This window comes from Sinocyclocheilus rhinocerous, unplaced genomic scaffold, assembly GCF_001515625.1.
Source record: "Sinocyclocheilus rhinocerous isolate Xijiao unplaced genomic scaffold, SAMN03320098_v1.1 scaffold449, whole genome shotgun sequence".
In the NCBI taxonomy this organism is placed as follows: Eukaryota; Metazoa; Chordata; class Actinopteri; order Cypriniformes; family Cyprinidae; genus Sinocyclocheilus; species Sinocyclocheilus rhinocerous.
Genome location: NW_015652285.1, coordinates 1,432,589 through 1,457,036, shown reverse-complemented (window position 1 = coordinate 1,457,036; position 24,448 = coordinate 1,432,589). Strand labels below are relative to the sequence as shown.

Genomic DNA, 24,448 nt, shown 5'->3' with positions numbered 1-24,448 from the left:
ACTTAACACCGCCCACTAAGGGGGAGGAGACCGCCAAAAGATTTTAAAGTACCATTTCCATGGTAGCGCAATGTCCGATTTTAAAATGGTTTTCACAGAATGAATCTTGGGCTTCTATGCTTTTAAATGATATATAATGTATGATGATTACTAAAATATTTGATAGAGAAAAAGGACAACAAAAAAAGAGTGCCAAGCGTCCCACAGGTGGGATGGGGTTCACAAAAATAAAGTAAATAATAATAATAATAAAGATTATATAGTCTTTATTATTAAAGCTTTATTATAAAGCTCACATACTTCATATTTAAAAAAGTATTAAAACATTTTTATAAAATATATTTAAATATAAAATACATACTTATATATGGTCATATATTTATAATAAATATGACATTAATTTTCCTGCAGGAGAGTTTAAACTACTAACTTGCAACATATAGGGAAATTTTAACAAAATGGATTTGAGACTTAGACTCTGTTTCAAAAAACACATGCCTAGTTAACTTATCATAAACCTTAATTTCCACAGAGGAAGATCTTAGAATCATTGTTCCCCCTGAGGATGTTGACACACAGGAGAAAAAGACCATCAGCTTCACATGCAAGGTGAACATACCAAATGTAACAGTACAATGGATGAAGGCAGGTCAGGAAATCACTCTCAGCAAGAGAATTCTCTATCGTGTGGACAAGGACAAGCACACGCTGACCATTAAGGACTGCAGCCTTGCAGACGAGGGTGAATACAGTGTAGTTGCTGGTGCTGATAAGGCCACAGCAGAACTGATCATCAGTGAGGCACCCGCAGACTTCACCGCTCAGCTCAGTGACCAAACTATCATTGAGTTTGAGGATGCTGAGTTCACATGTGAACTTTCCAAAGAGAAGGCCGAAATCAAATGGTACAGAGATGGCAGGGAGATCAGAGAAGGACCCAGGTAAGATACGTTATTCTAAAGGGTTTTTGTCAAGGGGTTTTGTTGGTTTTGAGTATGTTTAATATGCATTTAATGTTTAATTTTAGATACCAATTTGAGAGAGATGGCAAAACATGTAGACTGCGTATAAAAGAGTGCAGACCAGATGATGAGTGTGAATATGCCTGTGGAGTGGATGACAAGAGAACAAGAGCCCGCCTCTTTGTTGAGGGTAAGTTTGTTTCAGTGTCCATTAACTACCTGGAAATATCAGGGAATTTTAGTAAATGTAATCTCCGGGTATAGAAAAGTAATGGAAATTAATAGGAACTTAAATGGTCTTTATGACTTTGTCACCTCTTTAGAGACCCCTGTGGAGATTGTCAGACCACCCACAGATGTGTTTGAGCCCCCAGGCTCAGATGTTGTGTATGAAGTTGAGCTTAACAAAGACAGAGTTGAGATCAAATGGCTGAGGAACAACATGACCGTTGTTCAAGGTGATAAGTACCAGATGATGAGTGAGGGTAAGATACACAGGCTTCAAGTGTGTGAAATCAGGCCACGTGATCAAGGCGAGTACAGAGTCATTGCCAAGGACAAAGATGCCAGAGCCAAGCTTGAGCTTGCTGGTAAGATTAATTTATATATATATATATATATATATATATATATATATAATGAAAAAATGAAATGTTTTACAACCAAAACAAAATCAAATTGAATAAGTTTACAATGCCTTGGTATTTCTCCACAGCCGTGCCAACAATTAAAACCTTGGATCAAGACCTGGTGACAGACGCTGGAAAGCCATTTGTTATGGCAGTTCCTTACAATGCTTACCCACAGGCTGAGGCTGATGAAGAGCGAGTATCTCGTGAGGGAAAACCGCAAATACTACCTCGATCTGAAGGAGAACCAGCGCGGGAGATTCCTGCGGATCCGGCAGACCGTTAACCGCGGCGGATTCGGTGTTCCCGGCGGCGGCGGTGGAGGAATTCAATCCGGGCAAACTATCGCTCTTCCCGCTCAAGGTCTCATCGAGTTCCGCGACGCGCTGGCGAAGCTGGTCGACGACTACGGCGGCGACGACGAGGAGCTAGCCTGCTCCGGCGGAGGAGGAGGAGGAGGTTACACGGAGTTACCCGAGGGCACGTCGATAACGGTGGACTCCAAGCGGTTCTTCTTTGACGTGGGCTCCAACAAGTACGGCGTGTTTCTGCGTGTGAGCGAGGTGAAGCCCAGCTACAGAAACTCTATCACGATCCCCTTCAAAGCGTGGAGCAAATTCGGCGGAGCGTTCTGCCGCTACGCCGAGGAGATGAAGGAGATCCAGGAGCGGCACAAAGATAAAGCGTTCGAGCGGAGAACCGGAGAGGAGTCTGAGGGCGAAGATTTGGACGACGACTGACCGCCGGAGGTGTCGCGTCGCTGGGCAACCGCGCAGAGCGAGAGCCGCGCTCTGGAGAGGGCTGCATGGAACGGTCGATGGCGAAAAAAAATATGTTTGACTGAGAAACACTGTCGTGTATATGTAAGAGAATCCTGTTTAAAGCAGTTTAGACTATGTTTGGCTAGGTAAATGGATTTTTCTGCTGGCTGCTCTCTGTAGGTCTTGTCATTTTGAAAGTTTGCCCCTTTATAAAGAAAGAAAACAAACAAACACCCTTTTTCACACAGAGTCTGAGTTCACAAGCAGGGATGTTATAGTGTTAGTGTGTCAAGAAGAACTGATGATTATCTCTACTATAGGTGTTTTTGGTGTTGTACCATACGATGGAGAGCAAACCAGCATCATCTGAATGATGTGTGAATCTCATAGTTAGCTCATTCAGGACGTGTTCTCTACTAATTTGTGTGTGTGTATATATACATATATATAAAAGACTCGGATCAAACAGTGTAAAAATTGGAGGTTGTTATAGAGTTCAACTTGTGGACACACAATACAGTTCAAGCAACAATGTACAAACAGTTCAAATGGTGCTATAAAACCGTGCTCCGCCGGCGCGCTGTGAAGATTGAGGTTCACGCGGGCTGGTGAGTTTTATTTTGTTTTCCTACTGCATCTTGAGAGCAAATTACTCTTGATTGTATGTACTAAATTGGGAAGTGCATTGGTGCTGATGCCGCTAAATTTACCATTGATACTGGGTTTGATTTGGCTCTTTTAAAGGGAATGATACTGGTTTGCCTGACATCAAGCCGGGACAAATTAGTAGTTTTCGAATTTAATACATGGAGAGCTTTGGTGACATAACTGGAAAGGAAATCAAATGCAGAACAACACCCAACTGGGTTTAAATAGATTTATTTTTAAAAACAATATACAGAAAAAAAAATTATATATATATATATATACAGAAATATATTTATATATAGACATATAGAATCAATTATAAACGCTTCCTGAACAGGCTATTTAAACAAATAAAACTCGGATGCAATTATACATAGGGAAATATTTCTTACTCGTTTTCCATACATTTCCTATAGTCTTTATGGTTGAAAGAGCATAGAAAAAGAATGACAAAATTGTGAAATATACAAACTAGACTAGTTCTCAGTTTAGTTTGTATTCCTTTTTTCAACAACCCAAATGACAATATAACACTATTCTTTTTTTTTTTTCTCAAGTCTCTTCCTCTGTATATTAAGTTGTCACATTTCTGAGTCTTACTGCAGCCTGTTTTCTCCTCTTCTCCCAGATCTGTCCAAATGTGTGTGCCTGTTAGCAACTTCCCTCTGTTATCCTTCTCTTACTGATATTGAGTGGGTGTTTATGCATTTATAATTTGATCAGAGAAAAAGGAGTGAACTCCCTTTCGTTTTAATTTTCAGGCCTTCTGTAACCACAAGAATTAGCCATACACACCACCTTGGAGCCATAGTGATTTTTTACTAATTTCACTATTCATATAAGTTTTGACCTCATTCTTGTCTGTACTGTGTTATGTGATAAAGGCAGCTCTTCAGTCAAGTGTGTACTGCTGTAATTCTCCACAGACTTCCTTTGAACAATAAATAGAATTACTTTGCTGAGAACATGAGTTTGTTTTTTGTTTTACTCTTTCACAATTCTTGACAGCTGTGTTTCTTCTGCACCGTAAGCATCGCCGAACAGATTTGCAAAAATAATGTTTTCAATCAGCTTTTCCAGTCTACTACAGCTTCTAGTGAAATGATCATTGTGGGTTATCGAGGCCTCATGCAACTGCTGTCAGTAAATCATAATCATCCAGGGCTTCTGCAAACTCTCAAAACAATCATATTTACACTTTACAAAATGTAAATCATAATCTTCTTATGTTTAGTCCATAACCTGCAGTAGTTCTTATAGTCATGCATCTTATTGATCTCGGCTGCATCTTATTTTAGTGTCGTTGAGTTTTTTGTAATATTTTGAATTAATTTTTATTGTCATATTTACGTTTTTATTTCAATTTTAGTTTAAATATTTGTTGTAAAACATTTCATTTTTAATTTATATATATATATATATATATATATATATATATAATGAAAAAATGAAATGTTTTACAACCAAAACAAAATCAAATTGAATAAGTTTACAATGCCTTGGTATTTCTCCACAGCCGTGCCAACAATTAAAACCTTGGATCAAGACCTGGTGACAGACGCTGGAAAGCCATTTGTTATGGCAGTTCCTTACAATGCTTACCCACAGGCTGAGGCTGAGTGGTTCTACAATGACATCAGTCTTCCAAAAGACAATGTTCACACTTCTGTTGACAGGACAGAATATAGGCTGAAGGACCCAAAGAAGTCAGAGGAAGGCCGCTATAAAATCCTCATCCAAAACAAACATGGAAAAGGAGAGGCTTTTATAAACCTAAAAGTTATTGGTTAGTAATATTCATAGTATATCAGTTAGTTTCAGTAAAACATTCTAGGATTATATTGTTGCTTACAAATGTTGCTCCTTTCACAGATGTTCCTGGGCCTGTGAAGAACCTTCAGGTTGTTGACACTGCTGATGGTGAGGTCAGCATTGCATGGGAAGAGCCAGAGAGTGACGGTGGCAGCAAGATCTTGGCTTATGTGGTTGAAAGACGTGATATCAAACGTAAGACCTGGACTCTGGCCACTGACTGTGCCGATAGCACAGAGTACTGTGTAACTGGCTTGCAGAAAGACTCCAAGTACCTCTTCCGTGTCTGTGCACGTAACCGAATCGGAAGTGGGCCCAATGTTGAGACAGATAAAGCTGTTCAAGCTAAGAATAAGTTTGGTAAGTCAAGAAAATCTGAAAGTCAAGTTGTACACACTAACGGGTGATTCTAATTGTGGTTTTTAATTTTACACACTCCAGATGTTCCTGATCCACCACAGAATGTTATTGTTGGAAATGTCAACAAGTTTGGTGCCACAGTCTCCTGGGAACCACCACTGTTCAATGGTGGATCTGAGATCACATCATACATTATTGAGCTCCGTGACAGAACTTCTGTGAGCTGGTCTCCAGTCATGGTGACCAAACCACACGAACGCTCAGCTATTATTAATGATGTTATTGAGAACAAAGAATACATCTTCCGTGTTAAGGCTGAGAACAAGGCTGGAATTGGCAAACCAAGTGCTGCCACTAACCCAGTGAAGATCATGGACCCTATTGGTTTGTAAAATCCCATATATCATTAATTTTAGCATACATGAATGCATTCATACCTAATAAATGCATCGTAATGTTTTGATCCACAGAGAGGCCGAGCCCTCCACTGAATTTGACACACTCTGAGCAGACAAAGGACTCCTGTCTGTTGACATGGGAGACTCCCTTAAAAAATGGAGGCACAACAATCACTGGCTACATCATTGAGAGATGTGAAGAAGGCACAGACAAGTGGCTCAGATGCAATGCCAGGCTTTGCCAGGACCTGCTCTACAGGGTAATCTTTGCCAAAGACTATATATATATGTACATACACCAAGATGGTTCACTCATATTACAATGAATGGGAGTAAGTGCAATGCACAGTATGGTGGAATAAGCCCTGCTTTCTAAATAAAAGAGTAGTCATCGTGACCCTCCAGCTGCTATTAGAATCTCCGGTTCCCATAGAGATGTGCGCTTAGGAATGCACTTGCATTTTCAACCTGAAATATAGGCTATTTAAGCATAGATTTTAATGTGAGTTTGGCAAGCAGTTTTTGAGATTGTTATTTTCCAATTCAAGTAAATAGGAGTTGGTCTTTTATGCCTAGCTGCCCAGAAGCATTGTGAATATGGTTGCCGAGTGAACTGACTTTTCTTTGCTTCCTGTTATAGTGTGTATTAGTATTGTTATGTAATGCTTATGTTGACATGCATTCCACAGATTTCAGGCCTGAAATTTGGAACAAAATACAGCTATAGAGTACTTGCTGAGAATGCGGCCGGCCAGTCTGACCCCTCAAATATTGTTGGGCCTGTGTTGGCAGATGATCCCCACTGTAAGTGATTTCCGTACCATTGCACCCTACATAATCTTTGATATATCTGAACCTTTTTTAAAAATTGTTTAACACATGATGTGCTTCTCTTGTCACAGTTGCACCTACTCTGGACCTGAGCGCATTTAAGGATGGTCTAGAGGTTATTGTCCCTAATCCTCTTGCAATTCGTGTCCCTATCACTGGGTACCCGGTGCCCACAGCAAAGTGGACCTTCGGTGAAAATGCACTTACAGCTGATGACCGTGTGTCCATGGTTACAAAGTCAACCTTCACAGAGCTCATTGTAACCCCAAGTGTGCGCCCTGACAAAGGCACATACTCCTTGACGTTGGAAAATGATGTGACTAGTGTCTCAGGAGAGATTGAAGTTAATGTCATTGGTATGCACAGAATTTTCTTATAGACATGTATACATCAATTTACAGTTCAGAAAGTAAAAAGTTAAGTGTTATACTTTATTTTACTCTCAATTCAAGCCTCTCCAAGTGCACCCAAAGACTTAAAGGTTGCAGAAGTGACCAGAAAGCATGTTCACTTGATGTGGGAGGCACCTGATCACAATGGAGGCAGTCCAATCACAGGCTATCAGGTTGAGAAGCGTGAGGTTTCCAGGAAGACCTGGGTGAAGGTATAAACATTACTAATATCTTTGACCATTATTTTCTTTGAATGGTACTGTGAACCTACAGTGATCACTTTCCTTGTGTTTATGTGATTTTAGGTGATGGCAGGTTTGCAAGACCAGGAATACACAGTCGCAGATGTTGTTGAGGGCAAGGAGTACTTGTTCAGAGTTATTGCCTGCAACAAATGTGGTCCTGGAGAGCCCGCCTACATTGATGACCCAGTGAACGTGTCTTCACCTGCAAGTGCGTGTTAATACTAATGATAGATTAGTCAGTGTTAAATATTTGCAATATCAAATCATTCATAATTTCTCTTGTGTGTGCATCTGTGTTATTTACAGCTATACCAGACCCACCAGAAAATCTTAAATGGAGAGACAAGTCTGCTAGCAAGATCTTCTTGTCATGGGAGCCTCCCAAGTGGGATGGTGGAACTGCAATTAAAGGTTATATTGTTGACAAATGTCAACGTGGCACTGACAAGTGGGAACCATGTGGAGACCCAGTTCCTGATCTTAAGTAAGTGATCATTTTCAAATGAATTACTCTTCAAACTGAATTAAGTTGCTTACATGTATAAGTTAAACTAAATTAATTTTACAAACAGGTTTGAAGTGACTGGTCTCATTGAAGGACAGTGGTATGCTTATCGTGTGAGGGCTTTGAACAAACTGGGTGCCGGTAAGCCTTGTAAGGCGACAGATGAGATTTTGGCCGTTGATCCTAAAGGTACTTTATTAGATTATGATTTGACATTCAGAGACATTAGGAGTTGAAGTTTAATGTTTATTTGATTTACTTACCACTTTCACAGAGCCTCCAGAGATTCAGCTGGATGCAAAACTGCTGGCTGGCCTCACTGCTAAGGCTGGCACAAAGATTGAACTTCCTGCTGACATCACAGGCAAACCAGAGCCTAAAGTCAAATGGACCAAGGCTGACCTAGTCCTGAAGCCAGACGATAGAATCTCAATTGATACCAAGCCTGGCCACTCAACTGTGTCCATTGCTAAGACCAAGAGGGATGACACTGCTACATACATCATTGAGGCAGTCAACAGCAGTGGCCGTGCAACTGCAACAGTTGATGTCAACATTCTAGGTTGTGTGAAAGACTTTTTTTTTTTTTTTTTAAGTTGATACACCCTGCAAAAACATAGGGGTCTTATTTTGCAGTAAAAATATCTAAATAAACCTAAACAAGAAAACCAATAGTGTTTAAAATAGTAATGCTTGTTTTCAGAGAATATATTTTTGTATTACAAGATATTACAATATACTGTATCTTGAATTGCTTATTTCTTGCATTTTGTTTAAATATCTATATTTGTTTTTATATCAGTTTTATATATAAATATATATTAAATACTACGGTATATATATTTATCCACTTGTTTAATGAAAATAAGAAAAAAAAATTACATTTGGGATTGACATTTAGGCATTTAGACTTTTTTTCTTATGCAGTTAGTATTCAGATGATACTAATTTTCAATCTTTACTAACTCCATATAGATAAACCTGGTCCTCCAGCTGCCTTTGATATCTCTGAAATCACCAATGAGTCCTGCTTGTTAGCCTGGAATCCTCCAAGAGATGATGGTGGCTCAAAGGTGACAAACTATATTATTGAGAGGAGGGCTTTAGACAGTGAAATCTGGTACAAGTTGTCCTCCACTGTGAAGCAGACCACCTACAGGGCCACCAAACTTGTGGCTTTCAAGGAATATGTCTTTAGGGTCTATGCTGAAAATCAGTTTGGAGTTGGTGCCCCAGCAGAACATGCCCCAATAACTGCCAGATACCCCTTTGGTATGTTATTTAATACTGTTTCAGCAATTCAAACACATATTTGGCTAACATTTCACCTGCATTAGAAATCATTATATATATGTTAACACTATCCTAGATACTCCTGGTCCTCCATACAAATTGGAGGCATCTGATATTGCAAAGGATGCAGTAACTCTGTCTTGGTATGAGCCTGATGAGGATGGTGGAAGTCCTATTACTGGATATTGGGTTGAGAGATATGAGCCTGATCACGACAAATGGATCAGATGCAACAAGCTGCCTGTCAGTGACACAAACTTTAGGTATGTAAGGATGGAAATTAGCTCTAGTATGCCATTGTTGTTTCGTAATTATATATATTTTTTAAACATGTCTAAAATACAAATTTGCTTACAGGGTAAAAGGACTGCCCACAAGAAAGAAGTATAAGTTCCGTGTTTTGGCAGAGAATCTTGCTGGACCTGGCAAACCAAGCAAAGAGACAGACCAGATTTTGATTAAAGATCCAATAGGTAGGATTAATGTTTTATAAATATCCTGATTTGCCAATTTCACCTACAAAATGGCTAAATTTATATTTTATTTGGAGAGAGCATGCTGTATGAAACGTATGTGATTTATTTAATTTTTCAGATCCCCCATGGGCTCCTGGTAAGCCCACTGTTAAGGATGTGGCCAAAACAACTGCCTTCCTACAATGGACAAAACCTGAACATGACGGTGGTGCAAAGATTGAGTCTTACATCATTGAACTCCTCAAGAGTGGAACTGACGAGTGGGTTCGTGTAGCTGATGGTATCCCCTCTCTTGAGTACTTCCTGAGAGGATTGATGGAGAAGCAAGAGTACTCATTCCGTGTCAGAGCTGTCAATGCAGCAGGCGAGAGTGAACCTAGTGAACCAAGTGATCCAGTGCTCTGCAAGGAGAGACTCAGTAAGTCACACTATTTAAAAAATAGAGCTCTGTCATCATTTATTCATCCTCATGTTGTTCCAAACCTATATGACTTTCCTTTTTCAGTATGACACAACAGAAGAAATTCTGAATAATGTAGTTGGTCGCTTTTTTCCCTGCAGTTACAATAAACGGGGAGCTTTCAAGGTTAAAAATGACATGAAAGTATGTATCCTGATTAGTCCATGCAATGCGTTCACTAGTCTTCTGAATTCAGACATGCAGTAGTTTTGTGTGAACAGGCTAAAATTTAAGTTGGATTTTCAGTAAATAACTTAAATTTCTGTTTGTTCTTTGTTACTGTTATTGTGAAACTTGACAGCCGAAATTTATACAGGTTTGAAAAAAAATTGAAGGTGAGAAAATGGTGACAGAATTTTAATTTTAGAGTTAACCATTGCTGTAACATTTAAATGTTCAAGTGCATACAGTAATTCTGTACACAGCATTTCCTAATGATGGTCCTCCTCCTTTAGATCCTCCATCACCCCCAAGATGGCTTGAAGTAGTTTCTAGTAGCAGGAACAGCGCTGATTTGAAATGGACAGCTCCTGAGAGAGATGGTGGCTCTCCAATCACAAACTACATTATTGAGAAGAGAGATGTCAGACGCAAGGGCTGGCAGGCTGTGGATACCACTGTGAAAGAGCTGAAGTACACTGCCACCCCACTGAATGAGGGGTCTCTCTATGTTTTCCGTGTTGCTGCAGAGAATGCTGTGGGACCCAGTGAATTTTGTGAACTTGTAGACTCTGTTCTCGCCAAAGATACTTTCAGTGCGTTCTTATTCCTTCTTATTGCTTGTTTCTTCCTTTTGGTTGTTTTATATTTAGTGTTAAATTTGTCTCTCACCTGCTTTTCTTCTTCACAGGTACCCCTGGACCTCCATATAATCTGACCATTACTGATGTCTCCAAGACTCATGTTGACCTGAAATGGGAAGCACCTAAGAATGATGGTGGAAGACCTGTCTTGAGGTACTTGCATATGGCCTTTGTAGCAGTTGGTGAAATGTGGACCCAGGCTTTACTTTAGTATTAATAATATATTATACTATTATAGTATTTATTCATTTTTATTTAGCTTTTGTTTTTATATTTCTTGTATACTGTATAGCTTAATTTTGAGTTTTAGTAATTTTATTATTTTGTAAGTTTAGTCATTTTTATGTGCTGTTAATTTGTTTATTTTAGTTTTAGTTGTAGTAATTTTAGTATTACAAACTTATTTAATTACATTTAGTTGCCAAGACAACATTTCTACTTTTCATTTAAGTTTTGTAACTTTTCATCTAATTTTTATATTTGTATTTTATTTCAGCATTAAGTTCATCCAGTATGGAGATAGAATTGTTGCTTAATTCCAAATAAATAGATTACGATCCACAAATAAATGTAAAGAGATTAACAAAAATTAAACATACTGACAAATAAATAGAATGAGATCCACAAATAAAACTTAAAGTTTCACAAACATGAATTAAATTCACAAATAAATAAAATGAGATTTGCAAATAAAAAAAACATATTCACAATTATATATGTCACAATCACAACTTTGCCTGGCATTCATTTGTGAATCGCGTCCTGTGCATTTGTAGATCGCTGCGTGCATTTGTAAATCGTGTCCTGTGCATTTGTGAATTGTGAAACAATTTCTTACGTCAAGACGTGCTGACAATCCACAAATACGTGGACTCCACTCACCGTCTACTCAAGCCAATCAGATAACAGCTACATTTCGCTGACCAATCGTAGCACGCTCTCGCTATAGCCAATCACGTTTTGCTTTATAATCAGGGCGGTCTCCTCCTGAAATAACTTCATTCATCTGCATTGGCTCAAATAGGTAATATACGGGCCATAAAAATGGGTACAGTAAAAGATGTTTAAAATTGGATTTCATTAGACCATAAGACTGTGTATCATGCCAAGCCACAGAATTATATTTTACATGCCTTTGAAAATGCCAGAGAAACAGAGCTTTTAAATAACGCTATACTGATACAAACGCATTATGGAAGTGTCATGTTACTCAAGATGCAAAGAAAAGCGTCAATAAGTAACTGACTAATAAATAACTGGACTCAACATCATAATAAACATCTGTTTGTGTAATAGGTTAAATTGCTGTCACACAACAGTGTTTCCCAGTTTTTCAGTCAAGCCGATGTATATGAGCAGCTGTGAATCTAACGATGTATGAAGTTTTTGATATACTTCATATTCTATGTGGTGGTCAGTTCACAGCAGTGATAGAAATCAATCTACCAATAAGTCTAAATAGTTTTTTTTTTTTTTACCTTTTATGAGCATTTTTACATTCATAAAACCATTTTTTCTTAAAGTGTGCATGATCTTTTTTATATCCTGTAGTTATAAATGCATAGATAATGTTTTGATATTTTAAACACAAAACATTGAATACTGACATTTGAAATTATTTAAAAAATGAAAAGATACTTTAAATGTAAAATGTAAACCACCAGTAGGTGGCAGCAAGTCACCGATTGAACCAAATTTAAATGGTTGATACATTCAGGAACAAACACCTTCATGTTGCTCAGAGACGCAGAACAGTGCTGTGGCTTTGGTTGGAATTAATTTTGTTGTTGAAATAGAGCAAAAACAGGCAACATGGCGTCTAAAACTTAAGTCTCTTAATTAACTTTTTGTTTATTGAACTGTTGCATAAAATTAATATCACATTTGAAATCGTTGATTTTTGGAGAAAAGAAACGGCATTGATATATAAATGATATTTATATAAATGTATACATTTTCTTCTCCCATATCTTGAATTTTGATCATCATTCGACATGTATTTTAATAAACAGAATCATACAGTGAAAGAACGCTCTGTAAATGCGCACACGCACTAGTCTAACCTACTAAACTTCATCACGCGCTGTTTCTCTGGAATTTTCAAAGGCATGTAAAATATAATTCTGTGGCTTAGCATGATACACAGTCTAATGGTCGAATCCAATTTTAAACATCTTTTACTGTACCCATTTTTATGGCCCTTATATTACCTAATTGAGCCAATGCAGATGAATGAAGTTATTTCAGGAGGAGACCGCCCTAATTGTAAAGCAAAACGTGATTGGCTATAGCGAGAGCATGCTATGATTGGTCAGCAAAATGTAGCTCAATTCACAAATGCACAGGACGCGATTCACAAATGCGTGCAGCGATCTACAAATGCACAGGACACGATTCACAAATGAATGCCAGGCAAAGTTGTGGTTGTGACATAAATATATATTTGTGAATGTTTTTTTTATTTGCAAATCTCATTTTATTTATTTGTGAATTGAATTCATGTTTATGAAACTTTAAGTTTTATTTATGGATCTCATTCTATTTATTTGTCAATATGTTTAATTTTTGTTAATCACTTTACATTTATTTGTGGATCGTAATATATTTATTTGGAATTAAGCAACAATTCTATCTCCATAATCCAGTGTATCATTAATAATAATAATGATAATATCTCTTTCCTAGATATGTCATTGAGAAGAAGGAGAAACTTGGTACCCGCTGGGTGAAATCAGGAAAGACTTCAGGTCCTGACTGCCATTACAGAGTGACTGATGTAATTGAGGGCACTGAAGTGCAGTTCCAAGTCGCTGCTGAGAACGAGGCTGGAATTGGTCACCCAAGCGAACCCACAGATATTGTGATCATTGAGGACCCAACAGGTATGTTAACAAAAATCAATCTATCTATCAATCTATCTATCTATCATATATCTGTCTGTCTGTCTGTCTGTGTCTGTCTGTCTGTCGATTGATTGTTTGATTGATTGATTTATTTGGTTTCATTTACTATTTTAAACTTTCGTGTTTTGTTTGAGGTCTAGGAGACCCAATTTCATTTTTGATTAAACATAATGTAACATTGTAGATTTTATTAGGATTTTGCTTTATGACCTTTTTTTAATCTTATGAAAACAGCATTGAAAGCATTTTAACAACTTAAAAACATGCTTCAAATATACTCAAATATGAAATGGAATATTACTGCACAAGTGCATATCTACTTTGTGATTCAACAGAAAGATACGTCTTCAATAATTTTGCCCAGTTGGTTTTGATTAGGTCCAAGGAACATATTAAGATAAATTGAAAATAACAAACAAAATTTCTGACTATTATAATTACGTTTCTAGGACCTCCAACATTAAGGGGAAAAAATAGAACATAAGTGTTAAATATCTGATTTAGGGATTTAAGATGTAATTCATAATGAAACATAAATGGAACCATTCCTTATCTTGACAGGCCCACCATCACCACCTCAGGAACTGCACGTCACTGAGGCAGCCAGAGATCATATTTGTATTGCTTGGAAGGCACCAGAAAAGAATGGAGGAAGTCCCATTATTGGCTACCATATTGAGCTCTGTGAGACTGGAACTGAGAAGTGGATGAGAGTCAACTCTCGTCCTGTCAAAGAGCTAAAATACAGGGCAGGGGATGAAGAGGGCATTGTTCCTGAGAAGCAGTATACCTTCAGAGTCCGTGCTGTCAATTCTGTTGGTGACAGTGAGCCCTCTGACATTTCTGAGAATGTATATGCCAAAGATTCTGACTGTAAGCTATGTTGTTGTTGTTTTTGTAAAATTATAAATAAATTTGTTGCCATTATAATTTAAGGTTGATTGCCCTGTGACTCGTATCATTGCAGGCAGCCCAACCCTTGACTTCCAGACCAAGGATCTTGTTGTTGTAGAGGGTGAAAAGATGCACCTCCCAATTCCATTTAGGGCTGTGCCATCACCTAAGATTACATGGCACAAAGATGGAAACGAACTGAAGACTGATGACAGAACTTTCTTCAGAGTTGAATACCCATCATGCCATCTGGAAATTCCAAGCTGCTTACACGCTGATGCTGGCCAGTACAAAGTTACCTTGGAGAACAGCAATGGTTCAGCTAGTGGAACAATCAATGTTAAAGTTATCGGTATGTTTTTGAGTTCTGTTATCGACTGCTTGGAATATATCAGCTTTTAACAACTGATGCAAACATAATAATGAAAATGCACCTTTACATTTGAAACTAATGCCTTTACTTTGGTTTTACTGTGCTTGTTACAAATGATAGGTCTTCCTGGGCCATGTAAAGAAATTGTTGCTAGTGAGATTACCAAGAGCACCTGCAAGGTGTCCTGGGATCTTCCAGACTATGATGGTGGTAGCCCTATTCTCCACTATGTGCTACAACGCAGAGAAGCAGGCAGGAGAACCTATGTCAATGTTATGTCTGGAGAAAACAAAGTTAGCTGGCCGGTTAAGGATCTCGTTCAAAATGGAGAGTATTACTTCCGTGTCAGAGCTGTCAACAAGATTGGTGGTGGTGAATACATTGAACTTCGCAACCCTGTAATTGCTGAAGATCAGAAGCGTAAGTAATAGCATTCATTGAAAGCATTTGGATGTAACTTTCATTTTGCATAATATTTTAACAACCTTTTGTCCTTCAAATACAGAACGTCCTGACCCACCAGTCGATGTGGAAACACACAACCCAACTTCTGAGAGTGTGACCCTTACTTGGAAGCCTCCCATGTATGATGGTGGAAGCAAAATTATGGGTTACATTCTTGAGAAGATGATAAAAGGGGAAGAGAACTTTCAGAGATGCAATGACTTCCTTGTGCCAGTGCTGTCCTATACTGTTAAGGGGTTGATGCAAGGAAAACAATATCAGTTCCGTGTACGTGCTGAAAATGCAGCTGGTATCAGTGATCCTTCACGCAGCACACCTTTGATCAAAGCCACAGATGCAGTTGGTATGAACTCATTCTTTTGTTATTTGTCAAATCATACATTTTCATCAGATGTGAAGTCCCTCTGAAGCAAGCTATTGGTACTATATATGTAAGCATTTTTTTGTTATTCTGCTTTCAGATCGTCCAAAGGTATTCCTTAGCGGTAGTCTACAATCAGGCTTGACTGTGAAACGAGGTGAGGAGATCCGATTGGATGCCAATATCTCTGGATTCCCTTACCCCCAAATTACATGGATGAGGGACAATTCAACCATTTGGCCAGAGCCACTGAAGAAGAGACCAGAAAGGCCCATTAAGAAGAAGAAGGAGAAAGAACAAGAAAAGGAGGAAAAGAAGGAGGCTGATGCAGAAAAGAAAGAGGCAGATACAGAAAAGGAGGAAGCCAAAGAGGCAAAGAAGGTGGAGGACAAGGAAAAGGAGAAAGAAAAAGAAAAGGAGGTGGAGGAACCTGAGGAGCCTGAAGAAGCATACCACCCAAGCTTAAATGAACGTCTTACCATTGAATCCAAGAGGAAGGGTGAATCCTTCATTATTGTAAAAGATACTATCAGAGGCGATCATGGGGTTTTCACCATAAAAGTGGAAAATGATCAAGGTGTTGCCTCTGCCTCCTGTGAAGTTAATGTCCTTGGTGAGTATAAAACTCTTCAATGTGACATCAACACTTTACAAGAAACATGTAACCCTTTTCCACCTTGAATAATAAAACAAAAAGAATGGAATTTTAATTTTTACACTTTCTTTTCCAGATACTCCTGGTCCTCCAGTCAATTTCAAATTTGAAGATGTAAGGAAGAACTCAATCCTCTGTAAGTGGGATCCTCCTCTGGATGATGGTGGTAGTGAAATCCTTAACTACATATTGGAACAAAAAGATAACTCCAAGGTGGAGCTTGGATGGGTCACTGTAACCTCAATCCTTAGAGGCTGTAAATTTCAAGTACCAAAACTTATTGAGGGCAAGGAGTACCTCTTCCGTGTCACTGCAGAGAATAAGTATGGTCCTGGAACCCCATGCATCTCCAAACCCGTCAGTGCAAAGAATCCATTCGGTAATCCGATTTTTAGACGTTTGCTTGAGATCATCATTTGCATTATTGTGTTTAACAGTTAATTAAACAGTTCGATATGCCTTGTCAATTCAGATCCTCCAGATGCGCCGGAGAAACCTGAAATTAAGGATTCCACGGCCAGCAGTATGCTTGTTACCTGGACGGAACCCAAAGACAATGGCAGCCCCATTGAGGGATACTGGGTAGAGAAACGAGAAGTTAACAGCACACACTGGGCAAGAGTCAATCGCACCATGGTTCCTGATTTGGAAATAAATGTAGAGGGCCTTTTGGAGGGTCTGACATATATTTTCAGAGTCTGTGCGGAAAATGTAGCAGGACCTGGAAAGTTCAGCCCCCCGTCAGAACCAAAAACAGCACAGGCACCAATCAGTAAGTTTGTAGTATTAGAATTGACTATAAACCATAAACATATAATAAATAAATGTAACATCAAATTAATATTGATTTAAAATATAATAATTACTGTATAAAAATTATTTATTTCAGGGCCCCCAGGTCCACCAATTCCAAGAATTGTTGACACCTCAGACTATTCAATTGATGTTGAATGGGATCCTCCTGCAGACAATGGTGGCGCAGACATCTTTGGTTATCATGTTGACAAAGTTGTTGCTGGTACCAAAGACTGGTCACGAGCCACAGAGAGACCATGGAAGAACCACACATTTACAGTGTATGGTGTTAGAGAAGGAGCTAAATATATTGTCCGTGTAGTGGCAGTCAATTGTGCTGGTGAAGGACAACCAGGTTTTACTGATGCAGTAATTGTGAGAAACCCTGCAGGTATTAACATAAAACTGACGCTAAATATCATGATATTCTTTATTTGTTAATCAACAGCTAAATATATGGCTGTGTTTCTTTGTCAAAACAGAGGTTCCAGTCATCGAGCTTGATATCTCAATGAAAAATGGTGTTGTTGTTAGAGCTGGAGAGATGCTGAGAATTCCAGCACATGTGACTGGTAGACCTTTTCCATCTTTGAAATGGACAAAGGATGATGATCCATTAGAAAAAGATCGTATGGAGGTAGAGGAAGCTGGAAAGGACAGCACTATTGTTATCAAAACCACAAAGAGAAGTGATCAAGGCAAATACCAAATCCAAGCAGCAAATCCAAGTGGTATCAAGTCTGCATGGACCAGGGTTGAAGTTATGGGTAAGAATTTTTCAATTGAAATTTGGATTTGAAATGTATACACTCATTCTCATTACAACATGCATGACATACAATTTCCCACATTTAAAATCTCTTCTCAGATGTTCCTGGACCAGTTCTTGACCTGAAACCTGTTGTGGTTACCAGAAAGCTAATGATGTTGAATTGGTCAGATCCTGATGATGATGGTGGTAGTGATCTGACAGGGTTTATTATTGAAAGGAGGGAACCAAAGATGCACACATGGAGACAACCTATTGAGACCGCTTCATCCAAATGTGAGATTGTAGGTATTATTGAGGGACAGGAATACATTTTCCGTGTTGTGGCTAAGAATAAGTATGGATGTGGACCTCCAGTCGATCTTGGACCTATCCGTGCTGTGGATCCTCAAGGTAAATTTTGTATACACAATGCTTTACTCCCACAATAGCACTCAATATTATGAATGTTCCTATGTATTTATTGTCATATTTTTATTAAATGTTAGGTCCACCAACTTCTCCTGAAAAGTTCCACTATACCGAGCGGACCAAATCCTCTGTTACTATTGAATGGAGGCAACCTCGTAATGATGGTGGTAGTCCAATCCTTGGCTACATCATTGAGAAAAAGCGACAAGATCAACCAGCCTTCCAGCGTGTCAACCCAGAGTTGATGACTGCTCAAATTTTGACAGTTGAAGACCTTGATGAGTTGCATATGTATGAGTTCCGTGCAAAGGCTGTCAATGCATTTGGTGAAAGTGAGCCTTCAATTACCATGACTGTTGTCATTCAAGATGATGAAGGTTTGTCCTATTCTAGTTTAACATCATTGTTCTTCACAGAGTTTTATGATGTCTCAGCACACACATTTTAGATGACACATATTCCATCTTTCTTTTGATGATTATAGTGGCTCCAAGTCTGCATATGTTAAAGCACTTCAAGGGTGATTTGATTCAAGTAAGGAAAAACCAACCTATTGAGATGCCCGCTGAAGTCACAGGCCTGCCAATGCCAAAGATCGAATGGCTGAAGGATGATGTTGTTATTGCCAAGCCAACTGAGAAACTCCTGATAGAAACCAAAGAGATTGATAGGCTGACATCACATACAAAACTCTCCATCCCTGGTGTTACTAGATTGGACAAGGGCACATACACAGTTACTGCCTCAAATCGTTTGGGATCTCTTGGTCATTCCATCACGGTGGAAGTGTTGGGTAAGTGATCCTGTAGTGTACAAATATTGGACATTTTTGAACACTTCAGTTAAACCTGTTCAAATGGCAAAATATCAAGCCAAGTGGGATCTGCAACCAAATTGTGCTAGAGCATATGCAACTCATGTTGAAGTAATTTAAGTGGATGTATGGAGTCAGTTCTCCTGAAGTTCACCTAGTAGCCGCAGGTATAGTTCATCACATTAACTATGGAAATTCTCCACTAATGTTTGACAACCACAAAGTGCATATAATACGTTTGTCTTATTTTGAACTTTGTCTCTTATGTTCAACAAAACAAACCAAAAAAAATTTGTGAAATGTTTTACATTGTACAGTGTTTCTATAAAACATATTCCTCTTGATTTTATATTTTTTGTTATGTGATTCATTGACATGCAGTAAGTCACATCTTAAGTGTCCAAAGTGTTTGTATATTTTGCATATACCTAATGATTTTTGATAATCTCTTTTTTTGTAGATCGCCCAACACCACCAAGAAACATTGCTGTTTCAGATATCAAAGCTGAGTCTTGCAAACTATCCTGGGATGCCCCATTGGATCTTGGTGGCAGTGAACTTACCAACTACATTGTTGAGATGAAAGACCTTAATGGTGAAGATCCTGAAAAGGCCGAGTGGGTGCAGGTTACTAACTCCATTATCGAGAAGCATTATGCGGTAAGCTAAACAATTATTTTAAAGCAGTTGTATAGGTAGTCATTCAAAATTTATCAAAAAAGATACATTTGTTTATACAATACAAATAGAAAAAATATGATATCATGTTGTTAAAGGACAATATAAACATTTAATGTTTTTTTTGCAGGTATGGAACCTGGAAACTGGTGGCAACTATAAATTCAGAGTCAAAGCTGAGAATAAATATGGAATAAGTGAGGCCTGTGAAACAGAGGAGGTTCAGATTAAGGATCCTTTTGCTCTGCCTGGCCCACCTGAGAAGGTCACTATTGCTGAGCGCTCTAAGACCCATATGTTACTGACATGGGAACCACCTAGGGACAGTGGTGGTTCTATGATTACTGGCTACTGGCTTGAGAAGCGTGAAAAGGGCACTTCCTATTGGTCTCGCGTGAATAAGATCCTGGTGTCAAACCGTGGCATGAAAGGCTGGGAATACCAGGTTACCCGTCTCATCGAAGGAACGGAGTATGAATTCCGTGCAATGGCTTGTAATTCTGCTGGTATTGGACCACCTAGTGCCATCTCAGAGTCTGCCGTTGCTGACGATCCCTTGAGTAAGAACATAAATGAAGTGCATTTCTATTTTGAACAGATTTTTATGCATGTTGTTTTTAACATATTTCATGTTTTTGTGTGTGTGTGTACAGCTCCACCTAGCATGCCAGCAGCTCCTGAGATTGCTGACAAAACCAAGCATAATGTCACCCTTGCGTGGACCCCACCAGCTAAAGACGGTGGCCGCCCCATCAAAGGTTATATCATTGAGATCCAGGATGAAGGCACTTCTGAGTGGTCCAGGATCAATGATGCTGAAAATCTGCATCCTTCTACTGTGTTCACCGTTCCAAACCTCCCAGAACTTAAGAAATACAGATTCAGAATCATTGCAGTCAATGAAATTGGCGAGTCTGAGCCAAGCCCCAGAACCACTGAAGTTCGCATAGAGGACATTCAAAGTAAAGTCTCTCTCTCTCTTTTTTTTTTTTAATGAAATACAAATTCGCATCCTCCAGAGTCACATGCATTCTCTTAATTCCACAGCTGCACCAAAGATCTTCGTGGATATCAGTGCTAATGAACTGCTCTGTATCTGTGCTGGAACTCCATTTAAGATTCCAGCTACCATCACAGGACGTCCTGTTCCTAAAGTTTCATGGGAGTTTGATGGCAAAGCAAAGACAGAAAAGAAGGATCGTCTCCATGTCTTACCAGTGGATTCACAGGTAACATCTTTCTCTAATTTTAAACATGAATAATTATTATTTTCTTCTGAATCTTTGTAAGACTGGTATTCATTAATTATCTTTGGGATTAGGTTGAATCTACGGACACTACCTCAGTTGTTACAATTCCTGTGAGTTTGAGAAGCCATTCTGGCAGGTACACAATTACAGCAAAGAACAAATCAGGACAGAAGCATGTCAATGTCAGAGTAAATGTGCTTGGTGAGTTTCCTACATATTCATATTCATATATGTGTGTGTGTGTATATATATGTATATATATACATATTGAAATTAAACTATTCAATGTTGTGCCAAATTAATGTTGTGCTATGAAGTAAACTGATAATGTTTTTTCCAGATGTTCCTGGAGCACCCAAAGAGCTCAAAGTTACTGATGTCACCAGCACCACAATGAGACTTATTTGGAAACTGCCAGATAATGATGGTGGTGAGAGAATCAAGAGTTATTTTATTGAAAAGAAGGCTGTGAATGGAAAGGCTTGGACAGTTGTCAACGCTGCTTGTGCCAGCATGGCCTTTGTTGTGTCCAACCTCCTCGAGGGACAAGACTACTTGTTCCGTGTTCGTGCTGAGAATCGCCTTGGCTTTGGACCATTTACCGAGACCACAGAGCCTGTTAGGGCAAGGGATCCTATCTGTAAGTTGGTTGCTTTAATATTTTGAAAAGCATCACACATGCATCTTATTTTTTTTTAAATTAACAATATTTTTCTATTTTCTTTTAATGTAAAGATCCTCCTGATCCTCCTACCAAGGTGAAAATTAACCTTGTTACCAAGAACACTGTGACCCTGACATGGGTGCCTCCCAAGAATGATGGTGGAGCACCAGTAAAACATTATATCATTGAGAGGCTGAGCTGGGATACCAGTGGTCCACAGAAAGAGACGTGGAAACAGTGTAACAAGAGAGATGTTGAAGAGACTACCTTCATTGTTGAAGACCTTAAGGAAGGTGGCGAGTATGAGTTCCGTGTTAAAGCTGTGAATGGAGCTGGCGCAAGCAGACCCTCTGTTACTGCCGGACCAGTTGTCATTAAGGACCAGACATGTGAGTACAAGATCTTGTCATTTTTTGTATTAAGTTTCTTGAAATATGGCAGTTAGTTATTTCCTAATGTTTCTTTTAAATCTTTTTTAGGTGGTCCAAGTATTGAACTCAGAGAGGCTTTAGAAGGTGCAGAAGGATATGATGTCAGCATTGTTGCCAGGATTCAAGGCTGCCCATTCCCATCTCTTGTCTGGCACAAGGCTCCACAGGAAAAGCCTGATGACAAAGCACTTGTACAGTATGACAAACATGTCAATAAACTTGTTTCTGATGAGAAATGCACCCTGTTAATTCAGCAGTCAAAGAGAGATGACAGCGCCGTATACACTCTCACAGCCACCAACAGTTTGGGAACAGCCACCAAGAGCATCAAGCTTAGCATTTTGGGTAAGTCCTTGAATTTTGTGACTTCATTTTTATGAAATTTTGAATGATTCATCCATTTGAAAGGTAAAAAAATAATAATATCCTGTTCTTGTGTCCTTAGGACGTCCTGGTGTACCTGTAGGACCAATTAAGATTGGGGAGATTTTCGCTGAAAGGATTGGCCTCTCCTGGAATCCACCATTAGATGATGGCGGTTCCAAGGTTACAAACTATGTCATTGAAAAGCGTGAGGAAAACAGAAAAACATGGGTCCATGTCTCTAGTGATCCAAAGGAATGCCAATACACTGTACAAAGGCTAACAGAGGGCCATGAGTATGAGTTCCGTGTTATGGCTCAGAATAAATATGGAGTTGGACCACCTTTGTACAGTGAACCTGAGAAAGCACGTAACCTTTTCAGTAAGTTTCATTCACAGAGAAGTTCTAAATCCAGGGGTTTTCAAACTTTTTGATGCCTATGACCTCTAAACATGATGATCCCCTTGTGAGGGACCAGCTTACTACCATGTGTATATATTTTTATTATATTGTGAGGAAAAATTTTAATAATAACATTATAAAGATAAAGTAAATTATTGGCTTTTATATTGTTATTATACTAAAGATTATCTGGAATATATTTACTATGTATTACGTTGACGGTGTATGTTGTTATCTAGTGACAGTCTACTCATTGTTAAAATAATATTATGTATAAACCTTTACAAAAAAAAAACAACAACAACAAAAACAGATTTGGCTTTTATGTATTATTGTTAAAAACTAGAATTATGAATAATCTCATGATTTCTGGTTTCTGATTTCCAGTCTTTAGAAAGCAGAATAAAACAATAATAATGTCAAATTCAGTTAATGTGCTAAAAATGTGTTAATTCAAATGGGGGTCTCTGCAAAAAGTAATGTATTGTTGCAATTCAATATAATACTTATTTTGCTCCACTCTTCCCCTAACAGCTGTGCCTGGCCAATGTGAGAAGCCAACTGTCACAGATGTTTCACTTGAATCTATGACCGTTAACTGGGATGAACCAGAATATGATGGTGGCTCTCCTGTAACTGGCTACTGGCTAGAGCGTAAGGAAACTACAGGCAAGCTCTGGACAAGAGTGAATCGTGAACCTATCAGAATCAGGACTCTAGGAGTTTCCCATATTGTGACAGGTCTCTTGGAGGGTGCTATCTACCAGTTCCGCGTTCTTGCAATTAATGCAGCTGGAAGCGGCCCACCTAGTTTACCTTCTGATCCTGTTGCATGTAGAGATCCCATAGGTATGTTATGCTTTTCTTGTTGTTGTTGTTATTTTTTTTATTAATTTGTCTAATTAATGTTTGTATTATTTTAACAGCACCTCCAGGACCTCCAACACCAAAAGTAACGGATTGTACCAAGTCAACTGTTGATCTTGAATGGATTCCTCCACTTATTGATGGTGGATCTAAGATCACAGGATATTTTGTTGAGTACAAAGAAGAAGGACAAGAGGAATGGGAGAAGGTATGTATAAATCTATCTATCTATCTATCTATCTATCTAGGAAAATTTGAAATTGCATCATATGACCCCTTTAAGCATTAGTCGACTAATCGCACGTTTATTAATAAACCATTTAAATCATGCTAATGAGCCTTTAATTGCCTACATAGCTTAATAAGTGCTCAAGCACACGCATAAAGCTTGCCACTGCACACCGGCAGAAGTAATGATGATGAATGTGTCAGGGAAAAACAGTAAGATTAAACTGCAATAACATTTTAATAATCCATTGATAAACTAGTGTTTTCGGCTTAAGAGATGAATTCGGCGACACTGACTCGTCATCTCCACAGTAATTGATGCACCTGCATGCAAGTTTCATACGGATTACATAATCTGAGAATATATATATAAACATAGAGGGCACCTGCATGCAAGTTTCATACGGATTACATAATCTGAGAATATATATATAAACATAGAGGCTTTACAGATTCGAAAGATGTATTACTCTTATCTGTATGACCAAAATGACAGAGTATTTTAAGAGCAAGTGATTGCACTGGCGCCTCCATCTGTCATGCTGTGAG

At 38.6% G+C, this 24,448-nt stretch overlaps 2 protein-coding genes across 2 annotated transcripts in view; both read left to right on the top strand.

Annotated features, from left to right (window-relative positions):
- ttn.2 (titin, tandem duplicate 2) overlaps window positions 1-24,448 on the top strand; it is a 163,180-nt gene that overhangs the window by 79,627 nt on the left and 59,105 nt on the right. Inside the window, exons 83-127 of the mRNA XM_016520236.1 lie at window positions 533-941; window positions 1,028-1,152; window positions 1,286-1,552; window positions 1,678-1,769; window positions 4,609-4,786; window positions 4,873-5,172; window positions 5,254-5,556; window positions 5,643-5,830; window positions 6,260-6,374; window positions 6,473-6,757; window positions 6,854-7,005; window positions 7,099-7,246; window positions 7,345-7,522; window positions 7,611-7,732; window positions 7,818-8,105; window positions 8,519-8,815; window positions 8,913-9,099; window positions 9,194-9,309; window positions 9,431-9,730; window positions 10,228-10,527; window positions 10,623-10,728; window positions 13,261-13,457; window positions 14,040-14,351; window positions 14,446-14,724; window positions 14,866-15,165; window positions 15,251-15,553; window positions 15,672-16,184; window positions 16,303-16,605; window positions 16,699-16,998; window positions 17,116-17,412; window positions 17,504-17,788; window positions 17,890-18,183; window positions 18,279-18,578; window positions 18,686-18,994; window positions 19,476-19,675; window positions 19,824-20,253; window positions 20,347-20,655; window positions 20,741-20,922; window positions 21,015-21,144; window positions 21,284-21,583; window positions 21,679-21,996; window positions 22,087-22,383; window positions 22,484-22,783; window positions 23,339-23,653; window positions 23,731-23,879. Of these exons, the coding sequence (XP_016375722.1) occupies window positions 533-941; window positions 1,028-1,152; window positions 1,286-1,552; window positions 1,678-1,769; window positions 4,609-4,786; window positions 4,873-5,172; window positions 5,254-5,556; window positions 5,643-5,830; window positions 6,260-6,374; window positions 6,473-6,757; window positions 6,854-7,005; window positions 7,099-7,246; window positions 7,345-7,522; window positions 7,611-7,732; window positions 7,818-8,105; window positions 8,519-8,815; window positions 8,913-9,099; window positions 9,194-9,309; window positions 9,431-9,730; window positions 10,228-10,527; window positions 10,623-10,728; window positions 13,261-13,457; window positions 14,040-14,351; window positions 14,446-14,724; window positions 14,866-15,165; window positions 15,251-15,553; window positions 15,672-16,184; window positions 16,303-16,605; window positions 16,699-16,998; window positions 17,116-17,412; window positions 17,504-17,788; window positions 17,890-18,183; window positions 18,279-18,578; window positions 18,686-18,994; window positions 19,476-19,675; window positions 19,824-20,253; window positions 20,347-20,655; window positions 20,741-20,922; window positions 21,015-21,144; window positions 21,284-21,583; window positions 21,679-21,996; window positions 22,087-22,383; window positions 22,484-22,783; window positions 23,339-23,653; window positions 23,731-23,879 (11,378 nt within the window). The remainder of the gene's footprint in view (window positions 1-532; window positions 942-1,027; window positions 1,153-1,285; window positions 1,553-1,677; window positions 1,770-4,608; window positions 4,787-4,872; window positions 5,173-5,253; window positions 5,557-5,642; window positions 5,831-6,259; window positions 6,375-6,472; window positions 6,758-6,853; window positions 7,006-7,098; window positions 7,247-7,344; window positions 7,523-7,610; window positions 7,733-7,817; window positions 8,106-8,518; window positions 8,816-8,912; window positions 9,100-9,193; window positions 9,310-9,430; window positions 9,731-10,227; window positions 10,528-10,622; window positions 10,729-13,260; window positions 13,458-14,039; window positions 14,352-14,445; window positions 14,725-14,865; window positions 15,166-15,250; window positions 15,554-15,671; window positions 16,185-16,302; window positions 16,606-16,698; window positions 16,999-17,115; window positions 17,413-17,503; window positions 17,789-17,889; window positions 18,184-18,278; window positions 18,579-18,685; window positions 18,995-19,475; window positions 19,676-19,823; window positions 20,254-20,346; window positions 20,656-20,740; window positions 20,923-21,014; window positions 21,145-21,283; window positions 21,584-21,678; window positions 21,997-22,086; window positions 22,384-22,483; window positions 22,784-23,338; window positions 23,654-23,730; window positions 23,880-24,448) is intronic.
- LOC107714400 (transcriptional activator protein Pur-beta-like) lies at window positions 1,780-3,965 on the top strand. Its single transcript, XM_016520237.1, has one exon. It carries the CDS (start codon window positions 1,780-1,782, stop codon window positions 2,329-2,331), a length of 552 nt encoding a protein of 183 aa, XP_016375723.1. The 3' UTR covers window positions 2,332-3,965.

What these genes read in the sequence shown, in the direction of transcription:
- LOC107714400 (XM_016520237.1), top strand. Translation starts at nt 1,780, where the DNA reads ATGAAGAGCGAGTATCTCGTGAGGGAAAACCGCAAATACTACCTCGAT.